The sequence below is a fragment of the Heloderma suspectum genome, chromosome 1, assembly GCF_057233095.1.
Source record: "Heloderma suspectum isolate Gila_16-S chromosome 1, 16-S_ref, whole genome shotgun sequence".
Classification (NCBI taxonomy): Eukaryota; Metazoa; Chordata; class Lepidosauria; order Squamata; family Helodermatidae; genus Heloderma; species Heloderma suspectum.
In genome coordinates, this window is record NC_139458.1 from 394,334,035 (window position 1) to 394,352,778 (window position 18,744).

The 18,744-nt window shown below is 43.9% G+C and overlaps 1 protein-coding gene across 4 annotated transcripts in view; it reads left to right on the forward strand.

Annotated features, from left to right (window-relative positions):
* The first annotated feature begins 368 nt into the window (after positions 1-368).
* SUSD4 (sushi domain containing 4) overlaps positions 369-18,744 on the forward strand; it is a 154,368-nt gene continuing 135,992 nt past the window's right edge. The window contains exons 1-2 of one of the 4 annotated variants that reach the window (XM_084828729.1): positions 369-861; positions 1,740-1,928. In XM_084828729.1, coding sequence (XP_084684855.1) covers positions 1,775-1,928 — 154 coding nt within the window. In that variant the 5' untranslated portion in view covers positions 369-861; positions 1,740-1,774. The remainder of the gene's footprint in view (positions 862-1,739; positions 1,929-18,744) is intronic. The other 3 variants (XR_014786925.1, XM_084828730.1, XM_084828728.1) reach the window with 3 other exon arrangements.

Genomic DNA, 18,744 nt, shown 5'->3' on the forward strand with positions numbered 1-18,744 from the left:
GGAGCCATTTTATTACGTTTATGTAATAACTACACCCCCACCCCCACACACGCAAGTGCAGGGCTTCCAACAGCGCGAACAAGCCTGGGCGTGCGCGCTGCGGAGAGGGGGAAGCCAACAGCACTCCTAGTGGCCTTCTCGTGGTCGCTGAAAATGGAGGTTAATTAATTTGCGACCAGTGTAAGCAAGTTAGTAAAGCCCAAATTATCCCCCCTTCCACCTGAATGGCAATTTTGGAAAAATGGCCGCCCCGTTCCAAAGAGGCCGCATTCGAGCCGGCTCCACACATACTTGACAGACGTGGCATTCCCGCAACCCCATCAGCCTGCTTTCGCTCCAACGGGAGCGTTTCCCCCTCCTTCAGCGGCGCGGCAAGGCGCCTCCTTCTAACATGCCTGCTGCCGTTGCAGGAGGCACAGAGGGCTTTGCGGCGCTCCCGTGCTTCTGGGCAGAGGATGGGCTTTCCAGCCGCCGCCTCTTGCTCGCTCTTGCCGCTCATTCATCACCGGGAAACGCGGCACGGCGACGGAGAGCAGCTCCCTCGCGGGGGCAGCCCGCGAGGCGGCTCGTGCACTAAGCAGGTGCACGCTCAGCTTTCTCATTGGCCGCGGCGGCGGCAGGCGCCGGAGCCTCGCGGGTGTTCGGCGCTTTCCTCCTTCCCTCCCCTGCGGACAGGTAGGATGAGCGCGAGCATCGGCGCGCGCCGTGTGTGTCCCTCCGTCCTCCTCCTCCTCCTCCAACGCTAGCGCTCGAGCGGCGGCGGCGGCACCAGCAGCGGCAGGAAAAGGGTCGCGGCGTGCCCAGCTGAGAGCTTGGCTAGGAGGAAAGGAAGGAGGCTCCATGCAGGCGGGCAGCCCTCAGGTAAGGGCGCACTGCGCAGCTGACTTCGGGGCGGGGGGGGGGGAGCGGGAGGAGGAGGCGGGAAAGCCGAGCAAACTGGGGCGCTCGCCACCGAGGAAGCGCTGCGGCGGGGGAAGGTGCGACCTGAGGGAAAAGAACTTCCCCCGGATTCTCTTCCTCCTCTCACCTTTCTTTCTTTCTTTCTTCTTTGACGCACCAACAGCAAATATCTGTGTGAAACACTCCAGGCATCGCCCCGGCCCGGCTCCAAGTGACCAAGAGAGTTCCCCGGGAGCGGGGGCGGGGGGGTTTCGGTCAGGAAAACCATACGTGAGATGGAGGAAGAAGGAAACCGGCCTCGCGGGGCGAAAGAGCCGGGTGGCGTGTTGCCGCCCGCCAGAGCGCCGGGCAGGGACATGGGGAGACCGGGGGAGGGGAGGGGCAGAGTTCCCATTAGCACGGGGCTTTTCTGGCCTGGGCAAGGGTTGCGTTTTGGGGTGTGGGGAGGGTCCGTCGCACATCCACAGCCTTGTGGGTTTAATTTTTGCCAACCGCCCAGAGAGCTTCGGCAGTTGGGCAGCATAGAAATAAACAAATGAAATGCAGAGACCCCCATAAGCGAGGGTCACAGTAGCCTGGGAGGGAGAAAGAGACCGGTTGTTTGTAAAACGTTATTTCTCGTCCTGCCATTAGGGAGCGCACAAGTGCCGAATGGGCAACTGGGAAGAAGAGAGCCCTGGTGGTAGGGTCTGTTTCATTTGCATGCAAGTGGCTTGAAAGTGCTGTTTGCTCCTGTTCGGATCCAAGTGCCATCTCGTAAAGGGAGACGGGCGTAAGCAAGAGCGTATGCAGAGGGAACTGTCCATGTTGTAAAGCCGATTGCCTGTTCGTCCTTGCAGACCATTGCAATCCGGATGCCCTTTGCCGATGAAAGATGTATCATGGAATGAACCCGAACAGCGGGGATCCATTCCTAGAGAAGCAGCCACCACCGCCGCCGCAGTTTCAGCGTTCCCATTCAAGGCTGTCCCTGGTGGTCTTGTGGTTCCAGCTGGCTCTGTGCTTTGGCCCTGCACAGATCACAGGCGGTGAGTGAGTAGCGGACTCATTTGACAGGCAGTAGCATAGCAGAGCGCCTCGCTATGGTGGGGGGGGGGAGCGGGGAGAGACTGGAAGGCTGCTGCTGGCAGGCAGGTCCCCTTTCACACAGGAGAAGACAGCCCCTGGCTATTGATCTCGTATGCACAAAATGCTGAAAGGGGAAAACATCCTCCCACAGGCCGGTTTGCCTGGCTGCCTCTCACATTAGTGGATTGTGAAAAAAAAATCCAGCCATCCCCTTTTCCTCCCATTCCAGACACCTAAGAGGAATGACCGCTTAAATGACAACTTCCTGCCTAAGTATATTACATTGAAAAGGAGTCCTCCTAAGGCTGCAGAAAAATCTGCTTCCTCTCTCCTATGAACAATGATGCTTCAGGTAGACAGAGGCAAGGTTCTTTTGTCCCCTGCACACAAAACCCTGCAAGGAAAATCCATAGCCATCTCCTCCAGCCTTGGCTCATGCTCTATTCCATGCAAACAGGAGAATTGCTCGGTTTCTCCTTTGCAAGAAAAAAGTCAACCCACACATGAAATATTAATAGGAGGAAGTCCCACCACCCTTACTCTTCCAAATGTGCATGTGGAAAAAAAACTGCACAGATGCTGACTGGGGAAAAGTCCTCCTCTCTATTCTCACACCTACATTGATGAGAAATCCTTCTCCAGTAATATGAGGCATCCACCCACACTGTTAGGAATATCTCTGGGATACACTGAGCATGTATACACAGGATCCTAATAACAGATATTCACCATAACATCCAGCCCTTAAATACTGAGGCAGCATGAGCCCCTTCAAACTAAGGAACGGCTGACATGGAGGCATATGTTCGTGTGTCTGCCTCTAGCGGAGGCAAAAGACTAGCTTAGGGATCCGCTCCTGAAGGCAGCTGGAGCTCCAGTGGTGAAGCCTGGACTGAGAGAGACAGGAGGGGGAAGTACCAGCTGCAATAATAATTACTATATATTATATATAATAGGGCCGCGGTGGCTTAGTGGTTAAGACGCTGAACTGCAGACTGGAAGGTCGGCAGGACAGCAGTTCGAGTGCCGCGTGACGGAGTGAGCTCCCGTCTTCAGTCCCAGCTCCTGCCAACCTAGCAGTTCGAAAGCAAGAAATTGCAAGTAGATAAATAGGTACTGCCTCGGCGGGAAAGGTAACAGCATTCCGTGCACCTCAGTGTTCAGTCATGCTGGCCACATGACCACGGAAGCGTCTTCGGACAGCGCTGGCTCTTCGGCTTAGAAACGGGGATGAGCACCGCACCCTAGAGTCGGACACGACTGGTTGGGGACACCTTTACTTTTTTATTATATATAATATATATTATAATGGGACTTCACTTGCATGTAAGTTGCCAGAAAGGGCCCATTTTGTGAGATGAAGGGGAGACCTTGGCCCACCACTCTCCATCCACTTGACATCTGGCCTGCTTATGAGACTAGTTCCTGTCCAAGCCACTAGCTGAACCAAACTGCTGATGGAGTGAATTGTACATTTGCATTTTGGCAAATTGTGCTCCCCCTCCCCCTCCCCCTCCCCCTCCCCCTCCCAAATCTTCTAAAGAGAAAAACCCTCTTCTGTGAGATTTTTTTTTCCCTAGCTTTTGGAACCAGTGTTGAAGAGACTCCTTGCTCTGCTTTTCGATGAATACTATCCCGTCTGAGGATAACACAGGAAGCTTTCAAATCTGTTTTATTCCATCTGCTTTGAAAGCTCTTTGTTGCATGTCTTAGATTTTTGTTACTGTTTGCATGCCACTTTTATTTTATTTTTATTTTTTACTAAGGACTTTGAGATATTTTAAACTACTAATACATTCCTATATAATAGCAAGCAGTTGCTGAGGAAACAACAGCAGGGGAGGGCTAATGCCCTCGTGTGCTGCTTGTGGGTTTGCAAGAGGCCTTTGGTTGTCCTCTGTGGAAAACAGGATGCTGGACTAGAGAGGCCTTTGGTCTCATTCAGTAGGGTTCTTCTTATGTCTTTATGAATCATTTCAAAATGAAATCAAAACTGTGTCCCTAATTTGAAATAGGCTGCAGGAAAAATCTTCAAGTGGGCAGTTTTGCTGCAAAAAGATGCTTGGTGGAACAATGGTGTCTCTCCCTATAAGCCACTGCCATTTCCTAACTGGTTCATACTGGAACCCTCAGATATGCTGCAGAAAAGCATGTCAGTGAAGGGATTGTTTGGATTTCTTATGTGGTGTTGATTAAAAGTAGGTGCCTTTTAAAGTTAGAATCGAATGGTCTACACTGCCTCTTCTTTTAACTGCAGCTGAAGGTTCTTGGTAGTCATGAGGACTAGCCTCATCTGTTTAGGAGCCTATCGGTAGGCACTCATCATAAGCTTTTAGCTGCACAACACATTTAACAAAGTTTCTTGATAGAGGAGAAGATCCCAAAGAAATGACCAAAGCCGCAAACCAACATAGAGTTAAGTGGGCTTATGTGAAAAGTCTCATTCATACAGTTAAAAAAAGCTCTTCCAGGTGTTTTGACCTACAGCTCCCATGATCCCTCAGGGTTGGCTATACTGGCCACAGCTGATAGGAGTTGTAAGCCAAAACATCTGGAGGGCCACAAGTTGCCCACCCCTGGCTTAGAGGGACACATCAGTGGATTCCCATACCGTGGGCTTGTTGACAGTGTAACTCAGCTTTGTTTGGATCAACCAGCGGCAGGGACAACAGAAAGATAGAGTGTGTGTGGGTAGAACAGCTCGTCCAGTCTGTGTTGTGCTCTTTCTCCGTGGAACTTTCAACCAAGACCTGGAATGCTGGTCTCTCTGTATGTGATTCCAGTCATTCCCCCCATCTCTGTGGTTTCAGTAGGTGAGACCGTTTCCTAACTCGGTTACTGTGCCATAGTGCAAAGTGTCTGCTGTGCCAGTTGATCAAGGTTTATAACAATAACAAAGTTGTAACGGTAGCTGTCTTTAAGTGTTTACATTCTGCTGAGGACATTTCTTAATTGCAATGAAAGTACAGCTGTTGGGTTGCTTTGCTTCTTTTGTTGTTGTTTCTTTTGTTGGGGTTGCAATCTTAAATTCTTGGAAGTGAGTTCTACTGAAATTTAGTGGAACTTAAATCCAACAGGCAATAATTTTCCAAATTAGAGCAGTCCAAAGATGGCTGCTTCAACAAAAGATAAATTAGTGCCTTTTTGAGGGCAATATTTTTTTAACAATGCTGTAGATATTGTAAACTAGACTGAGTAATATCCTGGGGCCTAGCTGGCAGTTTCCTCTGTTACTTTAGCAAAAACTGTGAGGCAGCTATAGATGCTAGAAATGGCTGCTAAAAATTTTGGTCAAATTTAATTCATAAATCGCTTTTGTCCTTCAGGGTGAATTAAAAGATGTCATACCATTATGAGTTGTCACTATGATGGATTTTCTAAGACTAAAGGGAGATTTTGTCCTGTTTGTTTAATTTGTTAAATGATTAAGTAAAAAGAATGAGTAGAAAACATTGATCTCTGTACCAAAACAGTGTTTTCCAGTGTACTTTGATAAGAAATATTCTTTGTATAGAAGTGTGTGTGTGTGTGTGTGTGTGTGTATTAGAAGTTCTAAGGGAGTGTGCCATAGAATAAGAGATTGAGCTACTTTATTCAACATGTTTTTTTGCCCAGAAGCAGTTCTAGGATATCTTTTGCTGCATGAGAGAATAAACTAACCAAGTTTCATATTGGTCTTTTGTCCCTGATTAGCTGCTTTCCATATATATACAGAGGCAAGTAAAGATGTCTGTTTAATATCAAGGAATCTGGAACTGACTGAATTGTCCCACATCCAGTTTGCTCATAGAGGTCCAATGCTTATGCATGGGTTTGCCTGTTTCAGGTTTATGTTTTATATTACCAGGATATCATCTTACTGTCTTCATGCCTGGATTTTCACATAATCATCCACCTTTGAGTGAGTTGATTTCTATAGTATATCTCAGTTCAGCTGATTTTTCTCTCCCTTGTGAGTGGGGTTAAAAGTGCCACAGAACCTTGTTGCTCATATAGCATCCATCGGTCCCAGTTAAGAACAATAATCCTCTCTTTAATAAAAGACTATAGGATCTTTTGGTATTGCTTAACATGTGAATGCTTGGACCCAAGTCCAACAACATGCAAGCTCAGCAGCTAGACATGGAAAGGAAGCTTAAAATCATCCTGATAGCTTTTTGGCAGAGAGATGGGACTGGAAGAAGCATATTTCTAACCTCCCCCCCAACCCCCCACTAGAGCCTAGAAGAGTTGATAAGCAGAATTCCAGCTTCTAGTAAGATTGATGTAGCCCTATTAAAGGATCAGTTTGGGGAATCATGTGCACATCATTCATGCAGAGATGGTTCCTACCTGGATTGGGGCATTGGGATCTAAAGAGATAATTTAGGTGCACCCAAGGATTTGCATGAACCCATAGGCATTTGTGACTCTTATTGCTTCGAGTAATCTGCTTTTTTGTAAGCCTGATTCCCACCAATTCCAGTTTAATTTTCTAAATGCTCTAAGGTGCACAAAAATATGACTTTTTCCAATATAAAGGACGCTAGACACCTGTCTATCCACAGCCACGCATTTGAAGGCAAACATTTATATCCATTTATAAAAAAATATTATAAAAACATGTCTTTCAATATTAAAAAAGCTGGAGCACAAAAATTGAAGCAATTTTTAATGCAGGAGTGGGCAGCCAGCAATCTGTGGGTCATATGCACCTCCCACTGCCTCTGCTAATTTTGACTCTTTTAGTGGTCCATAGCCGCTATGGAGCACCAAAAGGCTTAAATTTAGCTTGCAAGCAAGCTAATTTTGACCCTTTGGGCACACTGTAGCTGTTACGGACACACTTAAAAAAAAAATTGGCACATGGAAGGGTTGGGGGGGGCAGGTCCAAGGGGGTGAAAATGGTCCCCATACCTCCTGCAGTTGCCCACCACTGTTTTAAGCAGACAAACTGACAATATGATGTAGATCAGCCTTCCCCAACTTGATGCCCTCCAAATGTTTTGGACTAGAACTGCCAGCATTCCTGACTATTGTCCATGCTGACTGGTGCTGATGGGAATTGTAGTCTAACACATTTGGAGGTACCAGGTTGGGGAAGGCTGATGTAGATCCATTATTAGATTTCATGCCTTATTAAATTTTTAACGAATAGTTTGGAGGAGGATGTGTGTTCTGGATCCACATCAGGACCATTGTGCTGGACTGGGGGTTAATTCTTTCTACCACCATGGTTTTTCTAAGGAAAATTGGTCCTCCCCATAGTGATTATTTGCATTTCGAAGGAAAATGTACTTGTGCACAGCCTGTACACACACATTTTCCATAATGGGACAAATAACAGATGGGTGGGGGAGGGCCAATTTTTATTATAAAAGCAATGTGGGGCAAAGGTTAGCTTGCCTTTCCTGGTGCTGTGGTACTGGTATGGATCAGGGCCCCATGGCTATTTACCTGTCTATTACATTTTGTTAATCTGGTCACAGATCACAATAATCTCCTCTGGTTAGTCTCTAAGAGCCATTGATTTCAGTGGGATAGTTGAATACCCATCATGCTTAATTCTATCCTACTGATATCAATGGGATCTAAAGGTACTTACCTTTGACAGCATTATTCACTTAGGCCGGGGGAGAACAGAATGGCCAACTATCTGTAAAAATAGAATGGCTTTAATAATACTTAAGTGTTCTCCATGTAATGATATTAAAGTGTAGGTAATACAGCTGAATGTGAAGAAATGAGAATGTATAGAAGTAGGTTTGGTTCAGTTTAGTATTATTACTCTCAGCCATAGGCCATTGCAAAAAGTAAAATTAAGGAGGGAGATGTATAATTACGTCAATACAAAGCAAATTTTGGAAACATTTGTAGCAGTCATTTAATAGCAAGACACTTGTATAAAATTGGCTTCCTCTGCCAAAGAGCAAAAATAAAATACCCATTAAAACAAAAATAATCTGGACAAGGTATTATAGCCACAGAAAATAGCAATAGGTTCATTGTTTTGAAGATAATCAAAGCATTGTGTTGAAAGATGACCTCCCTATCAACTCTGAAATGTTGAAAAGAAAGTGAAATAAGGTGAACTATTAGATGTAGTAATGAAGTTCCTTGCTGTTTTAATTTTTGGTTCTGCACTGGATTCTGTGAATAATTGCTGGAGGATAGATTTTTGGCTTTTTATTGCTTTTATTTTATATCTGCCTGTTCTGAAGGCTATATTGACTGCAAGGTTCTGCTGCTTCATTTCAGTTTAATACGAATTTCAATTTAATATGCATAAACATTCATTCTTTTTCTTGACACTAAATCTGTAATGAGTAATTCTACTTATGTTTTAGGTTCTGACTCCCAAAAGACAGATTCCTGAATAGAAGCTAAAGAAAATTCTCTTTAGTGAATTTAAACAAAAAGCACCTATAAACTTATAACAGCTTATTTCCATATGTGGATCATATACAGAAGTGGGTACTCTCAAGAAAAATGTTGCTTGGATTAATGAAAGAATGTAGCTTCTCACACAACCCCTCACTTCTGTGTCTTGCTTCCTTTTCTCCACTTGTCACTCCATTTTGCGTCCCACATCCTCATTCCCTGCGTTCCATTTTGTACTTCTCATTTCCTCCCACTCCTCTGCTCAGTCAGTTGCCTTTGCCATTTCCCCTCTCACTATTGCTCTTGCCCCTTCCGTCTTTCATTTGCTTGTTCACCTCCCACCCTCATCTCTCATTCCTGCTTCCATTATCCCTCCTGCTTTTCCCACCTAGCTGTCTCTGCTACCGTTCTCACCCTCTCCCTGTCTTGTCTGTTCATTTACCTCTTTCCCTCCGCTTCATCTCTCCTTCTGTTATCCCTCCTACTTTCTCCTCTCCTGTCATGTCATGCTTCCTCCCCTCATGTAGTTGAACCAGGAGGCTTAGTTAAGTGCTTTGCTGGGTTGTGTATGTTCTTGCATGCCCTGTTCCTATGCTTTCTCCTATCCTCCATTCACCTATATGCATGTGGAGTCGTCTTATTTTCGAGGGTGTTGGGTGAGGGGTGCCCCTAAGGGTTTTTTTTAAAAGATGTTAAAATACTTTTGTAAAGCTTAGGATTCACCTGAACATGCGGTATTTCCTTCTTGTTCAGTTGCTATCAGTCTTTCTTGCTATATTGTAGTGCTTGAATTATGGATACTCCAGGTTGAAAGAATCCTGTATGATTCACAAAGTGCAGAAAAGTGATCCATATAATTTTTCCACTATTTTATTGGGATAATAGGTGAACCCTTGCTCAGCTGTGTGCATTGATAAATATATTATCTTAAATATTTGAGGTATTTGGTAGGATGTTTATTATTATTTACATTTCTATACTACCCCATAGCCGAAGCTGTCTGGGTGGTTTACAAAGTGGTTTATAAAAACATAAAAAACAGATAGGATACACAGAGACAACATATATCTTAAAAACAACTTTGAGCAATCAGCCAAACCAGTTTCTGGAGATTCAGGATTGCAATTTATTGACTTTCCACCACTTTCTTTTCCAGGTTTGTTTGTGTATAGACACACACACACACACACACACACACACAGCATATCCAGACTGGATTTGGAATGCTTTCACCAACTACCAGATTGAAAATTTTGAAAACATACTCACAACATTTGTGTAATTATTTGTAAAGTAGGCAGTAGTCTTCTGCTTTGCACATGGTATGCAGAGCTCTCCTGCATGCATGTCTATGCATGTAGAGGGGATGCTCAAAGGCATTCTGTAGAACTCTTTATCATTCTTCTTCCCTGCCAGTAGTAAGCTGGGTGTGCTAGCACTGTGCCAGGTGCACCACAACATGCTTGGCTATTCCCAACAATGTACTTCGCATACAGTTATCTGGTGGCCTGTTCTTTTCCAGACCCTCTGGCACATAGCATAATCATGTCCTTTGTGGGAGTAGCCTGCATGTTAAAGGTCCTAGAGGGGACATGGTAATGTTCCAGGGTGTAGGCTTGGTGGGGGAAGTGCAGTAGAATGTCTATGGGAATCCCCTCTGGGCATGTATCGCTGCAAGCTCAGGGGTTCTATATATACTAGTGAAAAAGGAATGTACCCAAAAGAAATAACTGGTGATCTCTCATGGCACCAGTTTTCCAAAGACAATAATGTTATACCCAGAAACACTTACTTACACTCTATCTTACAAGTGGAATAATGCAGGCAGAGAGAAAGTGATACAACTTGCTCTCTGTTTCTGAAAGGGAAAAATAAGAATGGAATGTTAATATGAGGGTGTACTGTGTGATATATTTATCCTCTCTGAGCATCTCTACACCAGCCTAAAATCCTGCATTTAAAACAGGGCTTTCTGCTCCCATTTTAAATAAAGGATCACAACGGACTCCCTTTACATGTGCTTCCCTTCCCTCCTCCCCTTTCCCCCTCCTTCTCCCCCTTATCTGACTTCCATATGTTTCATTGATCTAGCTCCTCTTCTTGCGGCTTTTCCTTTTTCGCAGAGGGAACTCAAGCAGAAGATAAGTGGGCTCATTTAATTGCTCATTATCTGTATAAAAATGGAATAAAGGTCATTTAGTGCAGGAGACACCCTGGAGGTTAGCGGCATCATCTAAAGGGACCGTAAACTTCTGTGAGCGACCAACCTCAATAGCAGGATAAAAGCTCCTTATGAAGAAGCCCTCTGATTGCATACATTTCAAACAGCACAACTGTTACTTTATTTTCATTCTGTCTACATGCCATTGCAGTGATGGAACTTTCTAGTCAATATGAGAATTTTTTCTGTTAGTCCTACCAAGACAAAATTGTTTGCCATGTTACTTTTCAGTGTGTGTGTGCTTGAAATGGTTTAGAAAACCGGTGGCCTGTCTACAAATTATTCCCAGCTACACCCACCCTGGTAATAAAACAGCACATTTACTGGGGCAATTTGATGACAGTGCATGAGTGAGCATTATATATAAACCTGGACTTTGATACAAGGGCGTAGAGCTAATAAAATCTTGGATTTTCATGTTTAAGTTCAGTATTGGACTCTGCCTCCTTGTTTTTGCTTAAGAGTATTGTGAAACTGACTAATAACAACCTAAGGCCAGAAACAGTCAAAATTAAGCAATATTAAATTAGCTCCCAATATGTTTCTGAACCCAATTCAAAGTGCTAATTTTAACCTTTGAAGCCCTATGTGGCTTAGGACACAGATATTTGTTGGACGACCTGCTTCTGTATCAATCCACCCACCTACTGAATTGGTCATTTTGGGGCCCTTTCTCTGGGTGCCCACCCATTTGAGGTGTGATGGGTGTTGACTGGATAGAGAGCCTTTTCAGTGGTGGCTTCCTGCCTTTGGGATTCCCTCCCAAGGAAAGCCCACCTGGTACCCATCTTATCTTTCAGGTGCTGGGGAAAATATTTTGTTTTCTCAGGCTTTTTGTTAAAGGTTAATTTTCAGATTGCTAAGCGTTCTACAGTTCTGTGACTTGTTTGCTGCTTGTAGTATGGTTTTTTTATGGAATGTTTTTATGTTTTTATTTTTTCTAAATTTGTTAGCTAGCGCAATAACACAAAATGACCGTTGAAGGTATGAGATAGAAATTACATAAGTTCAAGTCCACCTGATTTTAGTAGGAGATGTTTAAGTGCTTCAGTGTGGCTGGATTGTGCCCCTTTTCAGATTTTGTTGCAGCCTGGCCTCTTGATGGGTAGCAGTAAATGGAAATCCAAGTTTAGTACTTGCCATTGAAACATGGCAAGTATTAAAACCTAGCAGACCAGCTATTGGCATATTCCTAACCAAAACAGCTCAGATAAGGTCTTGCAACTTGCATCTCTTACCTGTCTCATACCACATGGCATAATTTGAGCTGCACTTTTGCCTGGGAGCCAGCAGTGGCTTGTGCCCTGTCTAGGCGGCCTTCCTCAAGCTGGTGCCATCCAGCTTGGACTACACCTCCCAGCATTCCTGGGCATTGGCCACAGTGGCTGGGATTGGACTCGATGGTCTTATAGGCCCCTTCCAACCCTACTATTCTAAGATTCTATTATTGATAGGAGTTTGAATCCAAAACAGCTGTAGGGCTCCAGCCTGAGGAAGGCTGGTCTAGGCAATCTAAGAAAACAGTTTCCCTTCTGGTTACCTTGCTGCTAAACAAAGTCCTTGCCCCTGCCAAAGGTAGGTGTGTGTGTGTATGTCTGATGGTGTGTGCATTGCTTTTTAAAGCTAGCAAAGAAATTCCTTCACTGCTAGGTCACAAATTCAGGGGCAAGAAAGTGAAAGGGGATAAAGGGGTATCAGGAGGCTGTTTTATAACTCCATTACAAAGACTCCTCTCCTCTTGTTCAAGGTCATATGGACCTTTCATTAACTCATAATGTCTGTGTTGCAGTCATCCTAATACGTTTAGGGCGCAATCCTGTTGGAAGTCCTGTCAACCTCTGAACTCGGAGGCTGACAGGAATCCTATGCAGAGTGGGAGGAGTGCAGCTGTGATGTTTGTGTCCCTGCTCCCCCCGTTCTGCATTTTAGCTAGACAGGAGATTTTGCCTGTCTAGCTGGGGCTGTGTGGAGGGGGAGGGAAGGAGGCTGGGGCTGTGTGGAGGGGGAGGGAAGGAGGCTGGGGCAGCCAGAGGGTTCTTCATAAGCCGACCACCCCAATCTCCCCTTCCCCCCGAGAACCACTCCCTTTCTATGAGCTCTCATCTGTGAGCTCATAGAGGCAGCTGGCACTGTTCTCTCTGTGCCAGATGGGAGGGGGCAAGGAGCTCCGATTCCCAACTCTGAGGACATACCTCTGTCTACGACCTTGGTGCTGGGAATCCAGACAATCCTACGGCCCCCCAGGCTCTGTCTAGGTGCCATAGGATTACTATCTTAATGGGACAGTTTTTAATTTCACATTAACATTAATTACAGCTAATTCTGTATTTGTGTTTATCCAACATGAACATATAGTCAAAATAGTATATGGCTGTTCCATTTTATTGTTTCTTCTTAATTATTTTCATAGTTGTAAGTTTTAACACCTTATTCTTATATTGTTTTATATATATTTTAACAGTGGTTTTAATTATTTTTGTATGTAAACCACTTCGATAGTTTATTATATTAAGCAGTATATAAATATTATCAGTCAGTTAGGAAAGGCAGTACCAAGTCCAAGAAGTCACCAGCATGGTTAACAAACAGCGTCAAATAAGCTATTAAAAAAAGAGGGCTTCCTTCAAAAAATGGAAGTCTTGCCCAAATGAGGAAAACAAAAGGGAAAACAAACTTGCACAAAGGAGATGCAAGCAGACAATTAGAGATGCAAAAAAGCATTTTGAGCATATTGCTAACAACATCAAGGTCAACAATAAAGAATTATTTAAGGGCACAATCCTATGCATGTTTAGACAGAGAAAAGGCCTACAACTCCCAGCATACCCCAGCCAGCAGGACTGCTGGGAGTTGTAGGCTTTTTCTCTATCTAAACATGCATAGGATTGCGCCCTAAATATATCAGAAGCAGAAAACCAGCTAGGGAGACAGTTGGACTATTGGATGACAATGGAGTTAAAGGAATACTAAAGGAGGATAAGAAGATTGCAGAGAAGTTGAATTAATTCTTCTCATTTGTCTTTACTGCAGAAGATATAGGACAGATACTTGTGCCTGAACTGATGTTTTCAGGAAGGGAGTCTGAGGAACTGAGGCAAATAGTGGTGACAAATGATGAAGTTCTCAACCTTATTGACAAATTGAAAACAAATAAATTACTGGCCCAGATGGTATCCATCCTGGAGTTCTTAAAAAACTCAAACATGAAATTGCTGATCATCTGACAAAAATACGTAGCTTGTCCCTAAGATCAGCTTCTGTACCAGAAGACTAGAAGATAGCCAGTGTAACACCAATTTTTAAAAAGGGATCCTGGGGGAATCTGGGGAATTATAGGCTGGTTAGCCAAACATCTGTTCTGGGTGAATTGGTTGAAAGCATTATTAAAGATAAAATTAGTAAGCATATAGAAGGACCAGCCCTGCTGAAAAACAATCAGCACAGCTTCCACAAAGGTAAGTCCTGTCTCTCTAACCTTTTAAAGTTCTTTGACAGTGTCAATAAACTGTAGATGGGGTGATCCAGTAGACATTGTCAGAAGCCTTTTGGAAGTCCAAGTAAACAAAGTCCTTTACCAAAGATTCCTGGGCAAACTTGGCTGTCATGGAATAAGAGGACAGGTCCTCTTATGGATCAGTAACTGGTTAAAGGAAGGAAGCAAAGAGTAGGAATAAATGGTAAATTCTCCCAATGGGGGGATTACATAGTGGAGTTCTACAGGGATCAGTATTGGGATCAGTGCTTTTCAACTTTTTCATAAATGATCTGGAATTAGGAGTGAGCGGTGAAGTGGTCAAGTTTGCCAATGACACCAAATTATTTGGGGTGGTTAAAACAAAAAGGGGTTGTGAGGAGCTCCAAAAGGATCTCTCCAGACTGGGAGAATGGGCACCTAAATGGCAAATGAGTTCAGTGTAAGCAAGTATAAAGTGATGCATGTTGGGGCAAAAAATCCCAAGTTCAGCTATATAACCTGATGGGAACTGAGCTAGTGGTGACCAACCAAGAAAGAGATCTTGGGGTTGTGGTGGACACCTCAATGAAAATGTCGACTCCGTATGTGGCTGCTGTAAAAAAGTCAAACTCCATGTTGGGCATAATTAGAAAAGGAATTGAGAATAAAGCTGCCAATATCATACTGCCCTTATATAAACCTATAATGTGACCACACTTGGAATACTCTGTACAGTTCTAGTCACTTCACCTAAAAGACAGATTTTGTAGAGCTGGAAATAGTGTAGAAAAAGGCAACTAAGGGAACAATCCTGTGTCCCTTAGACAGCATCTAGGAGACATAGGATTTTTCAGTTTCAGGGCTCTGAGGTCAGAACCAGGGCTTCAACCTCAGAGTCCGGAAACCACACTCCCCTCCCCCACCCCCTCATAGCCCACACAGTTCCCTCCGTACCAGCTATGTCTCCGTGTTCAAAAACAGAGCACAGAGACCGGGAAAAAGGGGTGGTCCTGGGGGCAGGAAGGAGACTGTGGAAGCTGTGTTACACAGCTTCCTATGCGCTGCGCAGTCTCCTCCCCTCCCGCTCTGAAGCTCCCTAGCTAGACAGGCAAAATTGCCTGTCTAGCCAGAAATGCAGGGCAGCCAGAGCATGGAGGTGAGGATCGCCTCCGTGCTCTGGCCACCCTGCATTGGATAGTCATCAGCTTATGAATTTGGAGGCTGACAACTATCTCCATAGAATTGCACCCTAAAATGATCAAGGAGCTAGAGCAACTCCCCTATGAGGGAAGGTTAAAATAACTGGGATTGTTTAGCTTGGAAAAAAGGAGGGTAAGGGGAGACATGATAGAGCTGTACAAAATTATGCATGGTGTGGAGAATGTGGATAGGGAGACATTTTTCTCCCTCTGTCAAAATACTAGTGTTGCAGAACCCAGAGTCAGAGAGACCACGGAGTGAAGGAAAAAGAGATTCTTTATTTAACGCGCGGGCTTAAGGCTGGAATCGTTTCCAAAGAGCCAGAAGCCCCGATTTACATTAGCACATTGGTTTTATAGACATTGTGACACATATGAAACGGCTCCTCCTCCCCCTCCCGCATGGGGTTGCAATCCTCAACATTTTTCCTCCTAGCACCATTGTTTATAATACAAGAACTGGGTTATAGGGTAGCCATGATAAGGAGAGAACAGAAGAGAACAGCAGAGAACAAGATATACAATTGTATGACCTTTGACAAGATAAGGAATTCCTGTGTCTCGTCAGCTTACAACAATATATTCAAGGGAGAAAGAGCTCAGCAAGAACATGAAGCATGAGACTGCATGAGGCTACTTAGTCTGACCCCCGATATGGCTGCTACATTCCCCCCTTAAATGCATAATTTCATTACAATTATAGCATTTCTGATAACTATACAAAGCTTTTTGTGACATACATATTACTTAGCCTCTTGTTGGGCTATTAGAGCATAGAGGGCAGCAGTTTTACTAGCTGAGACATAAAACAGATTGGTTAAACAGCGCATAAGACAAGGAACGCAGAGACATAACAGAACTTTTATGAACAATACTGGTAGAATTAGGATGAACAATGCTTTTAAGCTAGCTAAGATCTGGAAGCCAAGGGGTTAACTAATTGAGCTAATTGTTTTGTCTTATTGTTTTGTTAGCTACTATATTGTGCAGCTTGTTGATCTGTTCATCTACAGCATTGCCATTATCAGTTAAGTTAAAACAACAGAGCTTTTGGTGTGTCTCACAACTTAAATGATGAAGAAGGAAGAGGTAATCTATACCAGCTCTGTTTTCTAGAACTGCACCTTTTAGATCACGCAGCTTTTTATTTAACAATGACAATGCTCGTGAGGTGGCATTTATGCTTTTGGCTAAGCTGCAAGCTAACCGGTTGATTTCCAGACCATCAGCCAAGGCTAAACCTGGAACCTTAACCAGTGACATTGCTAAGGCCAATTTTTCCGAGTCAGAATATAACTGCACATGACTATTACAATTTTTAGTTAGTTGGAGTGCTCGAGGCTGCCGTTGACGGATTTTCTCGGGCTACAGGGGAAGAATTGGCACCAGTTCAATTGGCGGCTGAGGCAACATGGGTGGTTATCAGACAAGTTGGCAGGAATGAATGACCAAGTGCGGGAATTACATGTCTAAAACTATCCATGAGGCAAAAGTATGTGGGCATCATTAAAAGATATGTTTTGAATTTTATTTCAGTGGAAGGGGGCCAGGGATAGCTTTATATTTTCTGGAAAATTTTTGACAATTAAGCATTCGTGCACACGTAGCATTTGTTTCAGCAATGATGGGGGTGCGTAGAGTGAACTCTGTAGGGGGTAGGATCTTTGCAACTACGCCCCAATTAGCATTTTGGGAATAAGTTAAACTTACACCATAAATTCTTAACATGGTATCTTTTTGAATGTTCCCAGGATGTCTACAGACAGGTATTAGGCAAGAGCTAATAAGCCTGTTTGCAGGTATACCTCTTGGCAAACAAAAATGTTTTACTCTCGTGATGTTAGCCAGGTGAAGCCAGTAATTATCAGCAAATCACTGGGACAAACTTCTTTTTCTAGGGGCAGACCCCCCTTTTTGCACCTTATTAAGGAAACACAATGCAACACTACTAACACTACAACACGCATGTTTGATCTTCTTTGGGATCTGACCGTACGCAGGGGGACAGTTTCCCGGTGTGTCCACAGTAAGGTCTAGCCTGAGTCTTCTTACTGCTTTTTCAGAATGATTTTTAAAGGATTTTCAGGATTTCTGTTTACAGTCTACTCTCCCCCTCTCGCTCTCTTGACTCGTGTCCAATGTATCTAGGGTTTAACTCTAGCTGCTTTCATAGCTGCGGGGGTGGAAAGTATGACAGTTTTCAGTCCTCTCCATCTGGGAGTCAAAGGGTTATTTTTCCCTCTTTAACTCATACTTTAACTCTTGGTTGGAAAGGATGAACTTCTGTGATGGGAATGGCTTATTTTTTTAAGACAAAGCGACGCTGGGCTTGAAGACCTTTGCTCAGTGTTTGGACTTCTTGTTTAAGGCTAACGTTTGCTTGCTCTTGATGCCACTCCAGTGTCAATCATGAAGTCAATGTCACTGCCCCTCACAGTCAATGTCACGGCCCCTCTCAAGCTGTCTCCCTCTTCGCCCATTCTGGCCCCTTTGGTTTTCTCCTTTGTGTATTTGATTTATTTTATTTGGGCATTCATGCCACTAATGTCCATCTTGTCCACACTGGGCACACTGGTTCTTTTTTTAAGAATCTTCTGCCTCTGCCGGGTCTTCTTCTTTTCTTTTTTTCATCCATGTCTTCTTGGGCCTCTGGGTTGAGGGAGGTATACTGGCGATAGGCATTTGAAAGACGCTCCAAGTACGCTCTGGGGCCTCGGTGGCACCTTGCAGCACTTTAGACACTTTGGTCATATTAACTGACTTCTTCATACCTGCTTTCATGGCTTCTAACAGCAGGGTTTGATACTGGGTGAGGCGCTCTAGCCCCACTTGTGTTTTGGGATTCCAGCGGGGGGGGGGGTACTTACAAGGAGGCTTTATTGGGTAACTTACAGCACACAGGCGTACTTAATTTTTGGATCAGACAGCTTCTCTGAACCACGAGCTATTGCACTAAATGGGTTTTTATACTATACATGTTACCCATAACACTAGCAAGCATTTTCAGCATAGGCTAGAAGTGTTTGGTTCTCAGGCACAGCTTCCTGTAAACAACTTCGCTTCCCAAAGTGCTTGATAACACTTTTTATTTATTAGTATGGGAAGACAAATTTTTTCTCTTTCTTTTGCTTTCTTTTTCTTTGCTGATCTGCCTGTATTGCAGATCATGTTTCAAACTTTTTATATAAAACTTTCTGCTCCATGCACCAGCCTTGTCTCTTTATTTGTCTTTTTCAAGTTAAACTTACTTAAACTTTTCTGCCTTACACTAGTCCCACTGACACACATTTGGGATAGGCTCTTCTTCTCCTTCTAGTTACATTTTCTTCATTTTAAAGAACTATTACATTATTGTGGCTACTTTACCCCAGGTAATAAGCTCCAGGCACAATCAGCTGCTTTTAATTTACCCTGGGGGCAACTATGGCCACGCTTCTTTTTTACAAATGTTTTTTCTTTGCCTTTTGCCTTTTCTTTTTCTCTCTTCTCTATCTGTCTTCTACTTTCTCTATTCCTTCTTTTCTACTTGCTTTTGTCTTTTC